General features: G+C 45.7%; 1 protein-coding gene across 1 annotated transcript in view; it reads right to left on the minus strand.

The window, feature by feature from the left end:
- Window positions 1-1232: 1232 nt before the first annotated feature.
- The window catches only part of LOC148082958 (sodium-dependent neutral amino acid transporter B(0)AT1-like), a 10215-nt gene continuing 3055 nt past the window's right edge, over window positions 1233-8392 (minus strand). Inside the window, exons 7-12 of the mRNA XM_087786106.1 lie at window positions 6545-6673; window positions 6322-6478; window positions 6064-6268; window positions 4910-5069; window positions 2865-3027; window positions 1233-1443 (exon numbers count right to left, since the gene is read on the minus strand). Coding sequence (XP_087642232.1) covers window positions 1267-1443; window positions 2865-3027; window positions 4910-5069; window positions 6064-6268; window positions 6322-6478; window positions 6545-6673 — 991 coding nt within the window. The 3' untranslated portion in view covers window positions 1233-1266. The remainder of the gene's footprint in view (window positions 1444-2864; window positions 3028-4909; window positions 5070-6063; window positions 6269-6321; window positions 6479-6544; window positions 6674-8392) is intronic.

Consider the following 8392-nt stretch of genomic DNA (forward strand, 5'->3'; position numbering starts at 1 on the left):
GGGGCGAGAGGGTAGCCATCACAATCCTGGTAAATACTCGCAGCGAAAGGGAGAGGCCGAACCGGAGCACCCTGAACTGAAAATGACGCCCCTGAAAGGTGAGCCTCAGCAGACAGCTGCTGTTGAGTCTGTCTAGCTTGGACAGTGCGTTCAAACAGCTCCCCCGGTTCCACTGGAACACTGCGGAGCGTTCCCCTGCATGCCTCAGTCAGAGGTGATTGTGGCAGCCAAACCTGGTGGCGAGCCTGGATGAGAGTGGACACCAACCGCACCCGGGTCTCTAGGAGGAGCAGGATCACCCAACTCTCTTGGACCAGTCCCAGACTTGAAGGCCAGGAAGAAGGATTTCATCTGATTAACCTCCTCCGTTAATTAGTCCACCTTGGAAGCAAGTCCGGACTCTTTAACCTTCTACCTAGAAGTTGGGCCTCTAGTCTCAGCAGCCCGACGTTTAGATCGGCAGGATTGAGCTGGAGTCTGTCGCTGGGCTGAGGTCAACTGCTCAGGCTACGAAACGAGGCCCAACCGTTGTTCCACCTCAGCAAGTCTGGCAGCCCTCATTCCCTCAGATGCTCGAGACCAAGGCATATCATGGCCATCTTCAGACTGCAGAGAGAACATACAGGCTGAGCAAGAGTGGCCACCAAGCATGTTAGCATCGAGCGGAAGGCCACAACAACAAATGCTGGGAGCGGTATTAAATGATATATAAATATTTAGTGTACAATGTCGAGAGAGGGAGCGAAAACACTGCCGTCACCAATAATAAATCAAATTACAACCAAAAGCGAGTACAACAGGTTGTACTGATATTCAATGATAGATATATAAGAAAAGTTGGTACTTAGCCAAACAATGACGATCCGAGGAAGTGTCCAAGTCGAGCCGCTACAACTTCTCAGCATCAAAGTTCGTTGCAACCTCTGGAGGGCGAAAGGTTCGAAGCTCCGACAGAAGTCGCGAGACTACCAGCAACGAAAGAACTAGTGCTTGAACTAGCTCGGTGACATGCATCTACCTGCGCAGCGAGAAGAAGAAAAGGAACAGATCCTCTGATGTCACTGGAAGATATACCCTATCCGGGGTCATCAGGGGTCACAGGTGACTTTGTTGGTGTTAACACTGGAACAGCGCGTCGGGAGATACATTCAGTGCTTGAAGCACCGCCTCTGGCGGTCAGTAAGGACGAAGTAGAACACTTCATCAGCAGTAACACAATCACAACACTGTAATTGTGTTAAACACTGTCATTGTTTTGAATACACTCTATGTTGTGCGACTCACAGGAGACTCACGGGTCTCTGAGTCTCTCCTGAGGCGAACACACAAGAATCGAGTCACAGCAAACACTGGAACAACAACACTAGGAAGTCCTGCCAGAACGAAGATGACGCCAGTGATCCATGAAGGGTAGGAAAGTGACGACAACAAGGGGAACTCATCCTGCAACACACACACATGAACACATGTATGTATGAACACACATAAATATGAACACACACATGTACACATATATGAACACACACATATATATATGAACACACATAACTATGAACACATGTATGTATGAACACACACATGTACACATAACTATGAACACATGTATGTATGAACACACACATGTACACATATATATGAACACACACATATATACGTGAACACACACACATATATATATGAACACACATAACTATGAACACATGTATGTATGAACACACACACGTACACATATATATGAACACACACATATATACATGAACACACACACATATATATATGAACACACACATAACTATGAACACATGTATGTATGAACAAACACAAATGTACACATATATCTGAACACACACATATATACATGAACACACACACATATATATATGAACACACATAACTATGAACACATGTATGTATGAACACACACACGTACACATATATATGAACACACACATATATACATGAACACACACACATATATATATGAACACACACATAACTATGAACACATGTATGTATGAACAAACACAAATGTACACATATATCTGAACACACACATATATACATGAACACACACACATATATATATGAACACACATAACTATGAACACATGTATGTATGAACAAACACAAATGTACACATATATCTGAACACACACATATATACATGAACACACACACATATATATATATGAACACACACATAACTATGAACACATGTATGTATGAACACACACATGTACACATATATATGAACACACATTACTATGAACACATGTATGTATGAACAAACACATGTACACATATATATGAACACAGACATATATACATGAACACACACATAACTATGAACACAATCATGTACACATATATATGAACACACATATATATATATATATATGAACACACACATAACTATGAACACATGTATGTATAAACACACACATATACACACAAATATGAACACACACATATATACACACAAACATGTGCACACAAATATGAACACACACATACATATGAGCACACATATATATACACACACGTACACATATAAACACACACATATACACACACACGTACACATATAAACACACATACATATGAACACATATATATATAAACACACATAAATATGAACACATACATATGAACACACATATATATACGCACACACACACACACACACACATTAACACACATAAATATGAACACATACATATGAACACACATATATATACGCACACACACACACACACACACATTAACACACATAAATATGAACACATACATATGAACACACACATATATACACACACACACACACATAAACACACGGACACACACATAGTAAAGGCTCCACCTACAGACTCTGGGTTCCAGGTGAGGTACGTGAGCGTCTGTTGTGTTTGACTGAGCAGGTACAAGACCAGGATGACCAGGAGGATCATGGGACTGAGGAACCTCAGCGTCACCTGCCAGAAGATTCCTGGTTTACTGCCCACCATGAACTCCACATCCCTGTTGAACCTGCACACAGGTGAGTCCATGACACAAAGGTGAGTCCATGACACACAGGTGAGTCCATGACACACAGGTGAGTCCATGACACACAGGTGAGTCCATGACACAAAGGTGAGTCCACCACACAAAGGTGAGTCCATGACACACACAGGTGAGTCCATGACACACAGGTGAGTCCAAGACACACAGGTGAGTCCACCACACACAGGTGAGTCCATGACACACACAGGTGAGTCCATGACACACAGGTGAGTCCAAGACACACAGGTGAGTCCACCACACAAAGGTGAGTCCATGACACACACAGGTGAGTCCATGACACACAGGTGAGTCCAAGACACACAGGTGAGTCCACCACACACAGGTGAGTCCATGACACACACAGGTGAGTCCATGACACACAGGTGAGTCCAAGACACACAGGTGAGTCCACCACACAAAGGTGAGTCCATGACACACACAGGTGAGTCCATGACACACAGGTGAGTCCAAGACACACAGGTGAGTCCACCACACAAAGGTGAGTCCATGACACACACATGTGAGTCTATGACACACGGGTGTATCTGCCACATACAGGTGTGTCCATGACACACACAGGTGAGTCCATGACACACACAGGTGAGTCCATGACACACACAGGTGAGTCCATGACACACACAGGTGAGTCCATGACACACAGGTGAGTCCATGACACACACAGGTGAGTCCATGACACACACAGGTGAGTCCATGACACACACAGGTGAGTCCATGACACACACAGGTGAGTTTATGACAACCACAGGTGAGTCTATGACACACACAGGTGAATCCATGACACACAAAAATAGTCTATGACACAATGGTGAGTCTATGACACACAGGTGAGTCCACCACACACAGGTGAGTCCACCACACACAGGTGAGTCTATGACACACAGGTGAGTCCATGACACACACAGGTGAGTCTATGACACACAGGTGAGTCCATGACACACACAGGTGAGTCCACCACACACAGGTGAGTCCACCACACACAGGTGAGTCTATGACACACAGGTGAGTCCATGACACACACAGGTGAGTCTATGACACACAGGTGAGTCCATGACACACACAGGTGAGTCCACCACACACAGGTGAGTCTATGACACACACAGGTGAGTCCATGACACACACAGGTGAGTCCATGACACACAAAGGTGAGTCTATGACACAATGGTGAGTCTATGACACACATTAGAGTCCACCACACACAGGTGAGTCCACCACACACAGGTGAGTCCATGACACACACAGGTGAGTCTATGACACACAGGTGAGTCCATGACACACACAGGTGAGTCCACCACACACAGGTGAGTCTATGACACACACAGGTGAGTCCATGACAGACAAAGGTGAGTCAATGACACAATGGTGAGTCTATGACACACAGGTGAGTCCACCACACACAGGTGAGTCTATGACACACGCAGGTGAGTCCACCACACACAGGTGAGTCTATGACACACACAGGTGAGTCTATGACACCAACAGGTGAGTCTATGACACACACAGGTGAGTCTGTGACACACAGGTGAGTCCATGACACACACAGGTGAGTCCACCACACACAGGTGAGTCCATGACACAGAGGTGAGTCTATGACACCCACAGGTGAGTCCATGACACACAGGTGAGTCCACCACACACAGGTGAGTCCATGACACACAGGTGAGTCTGTGACACACAGGTGAGTCCATGACACACACAGGTGAGTCCATGACACACACAGGTGAGTCCATGACACACAGGTGAGTCAATGACTCACACAGGTGAGTCTATGACACCCACAGGTGAGTCCCAACATCTGACCTCACATAGATCTACAGCTAACAAGAACAGGAAGTGATGTCATGAGCACCTGTCGATGCCGTAGATGTAAACGACTGTGATCATCTCGAACAGTCCGATGATGAGAAGTGAGAAGGATCCGGAGAATTTATCGAAGAGAGTCAACCAGTGGATCCCAGACTGTTGTGCGAAGAGCAGCGAGATGATGAAAGCAACTACACACGTGACTCCTGCAGACACACAACATCATTGATGAATATCTTAACACACGTGACTCCTGCAGACACACAACATCATTGATGAATATCTTAACACACGTGACTCCTGCAGACACACAACATCATTGATGAGTATCTTAACACACGTGACTCCTGCAGACACACAACATCATTGATGAATATCTTAACACATGGGACTCCTGCAGACACACAACATCATTGATGAGTATCTTAACACACGTGACTCCTGCAGACACACAACATGAATATCTTAACACACGTGACTCAGTGTGTGTATCAGTGTGTGTCCATGTGTGTAGTGTGTATCAGTGTGTATCAGTGTGTGTCCATGTGTGTATCAGTGTGTGTATCAGTGTGTGTGTCCATGTGTGTATCAGTGTGTGTATCAGTGTGTATCAGTGTTTGTATCAGTGTGTGTGTCAGTGTGTGTATCAGTGTGTGTATCAGTGTGTGTGTCAGTGTGTGTATCAGTGTGTGTCCATGTGTGTATCAGTGTGTGTATCAGTGCGTGTGTCAGTGTGTGTGTCAGGGTGTGTGTCAGTGTGTGTATCAGTGTGTGTCAGTGTGTGAGTCAGTGTGTGTGTCAGTGTGTTTATCAGTGTGTGTCCATGTGTGTATCAGTGTGTGTATCAGTGTGTGTCAGTGTGTGTATCAGTGTGTGTATCAGTGCGTGTGTCAGTGTGTGTGTCAGTGTGTGTATCAGTGTGTGTATCAGTGTGTGTATCAGTGTGTGTATCAGTGTCTTTATCAGTGTGTGTATCAGTGTGTTTATCAGTGTGTGTGTCAGTGCGTGTGTCAGTGTGAGTCAGTGTGAGTCAGTGTGTTACCAGTGTGTGTATCAGTGTGTGTATCAGTGTGTGTGTCAGTGCGTGTGTCAGTGTGAGTCAGTGTGAGTCAGTGTGTTACCAGTGTGTGTATCAGTGTGTGTATCAGTGTGTGTGTCAGTGTGCGTATCAGTGTGAGTCAGTGTGAGTCAGTGTGTTACCAGTCAGGGCCTCCAGGGGGCAGGTCTTGGGAAACAGGTTGAGGTCCTTCAAAGGAACGACGACGGCCTCGATGGTTCCGAACATGGTGGACAGACCCAGACACAGCAGCATGATGAAGAACAGAACCGACCACACGGGGGCGCCGGGCATCTTGGTGATGGCCTCAGTGAAGACTATGAAGGCCAGGCCTGTTCCCTCCACGCCCTGAGGAACACCAGCGTCAGCAGGTCATCGTGGTCAAGGTCAAACATCTTCACCTGGCTGAGGAACGTCTGCAGGTTGCAGGGCTTGATTGACAGCTGCTGCACCTGGCCGGGGGCGGAGCTGTTCAGGTGAGCCAAGGCGGTGTCGAAGGTGTCGGCGCTGATGCTGCCTTCAGGAAGATTGAAGGAGTTCAACAAGGTCAGGATGTTCCTGAAGGTCACACATGAGTCCATCAGACACGTCTCAAGATCTAGTTTCAGAGCAGAAGGAACTCACTGGTCCACGCACTGATCCAGCTTCTCTGTGGCCATGAAGCCGATGATGGTGTAGGTCACTGCGGCGGCGTAGATGGACGTGAAGCCAGTGATGACGGACAAGAAGACGGCGTCTTGAACACAGTTGTTGCTGCGGAGACATGTGAGCATTAATGTGACTGTTGTGCGACTGTTGCATGACTGTAGTGTGATTGTTGTGTGATTGTTGCATGACTGTTGTGTGATTGTTGCATGACTTTAGTGTGATTGTTGAATGACTGCTGTGTGATTGTACTGCGATTGTTGCATGACTGTAGTGTGACTGTAGCGTGATTGTTGTGTGACTGTAGCCTGACTGTTGTGTGACTGTAGTGTGATTGTTGTGCGACTGTTGCATGACTGTTGTGTGACTGTTGTGTGATTGTTGAGTGACTGTTGTGTGATTGTTGAATGACTGCTGTGTGATTGTACTGCGATTGTTGCATGACTGTAGTGTGACTGTAGCGTGATTGTTGTGTGACTGTAGCCTGACTGTTGCATGACTGTTGTGTGATTGTTGCATGACTGTTGTGTGACTTAAGTGTGATTGTTGTGTGACTGTAGCGTGATTGTTGTGCGACTGTTGCATGACTGTAGTGTGACTGTAGCGTGATTGTTGTGTGACTGTAGCCTGATTGTTGCATGACTGTTGTGTGACTTAAGCGTGATTGTTGTGTGACTGTAGCGTGATTGTAGTGTGACTGTAGCCTGATTGTTGCATGACTGTTGTGTGATTGTTGCATGACTGTTGTGTGACTTAAGCGTGATTGTTGTGTGACTGTAGCGTGACTGTAGCCTGATTGTTGCATGACTGTTGTGTGATTGTTGCATGACTGCAGCGTGATTGTTGCATGACTGTTGTGTGATTGTTGCATGACTGTTGTGTGATTGTTGCATGACTGTTCTGTGATTGTTGCATGGCTGTACTGTGACTGTTGTGCGATTGTTGTTGACTGTTTGAGTCGCAGCAGCTATACAGCCTCTGTTGATCAACACTCATCAGTCGTGTCTCACCATCAACCGTTACTGTCATACCTTCCTGACCCTGAAGCCTGAGCTCAGACCAACAACTTCCCTGCCTGACCATCATGTCCACCAGTGATGCAGAAACTTCTCTAGCAAAGCCAGGAGACTCCTGACAACAAGTCCACCCTGGAGGCATCATTGACTCCTGGGATAAGCAATGGTCCGAGACAACATTGAGAGAGTTGATCAACCCTCCTTCAACCGACCCGTCTGGGTTTGACCTGGTCAGTCAAGCCTGGATCAACATCAACAGACTTCGCTCGGGAGTGACAAAGACCCAAACCATCTGCATATGATTGTAGTGTCAACACTTCAAACGACTGTTGTGTGACTGTTGTAAGTAAGTCATTAATTGATCTTTCTAGACCAGGGTCCAAAGCGCTTAGAATTTGAAAATGATCCTGAAAGAAACTGGCAGCCAGTGAAGAGTTTGAAGGAGAAATGTGAGTTCTTCTACTAGAGCGGCTCAGAGTTCTGGAGTTTAGTATGAACTGCAGGCGAAACACTTCCTGCTTGTTTAGACACAAAATAAACACAATAGTGTGAACGACACAAACACATTATAACATCATTTACGTTTATTTTCTCACTTGTTTGACTCAGTTTTGTTCAGTGTTAATTAGAGACGTTTGTCAAACACCAGGTTCCTCAGTTTGACTGACATCAGTCACTCAAGTACTGACTCGACCCTGAACTTTATCATCAACAATCACCAGAGTTTGACTTTTGTCCACATTTAGCTTCAAAGTGTTTTCATTGTTTGATTTCTAGCAACAATTGACTAAGTTCAGCCTCTGATCAGCTG

This window comes from Callionymus lyra, chromosome 3 (assembly GCF_982586985.1).
Source record: "Callionymus lyra chromosome 3, fCalLyr1.hap1.1, whole genome shotgun sequence".
Classification (NCBI taxonomy): domain Eukaryota; kingdom Metazoa; phylum Chordata; class Actinopteri; order Syngnathiformes; family Callionymidae; genus Callionymus; species Callionymus lyra.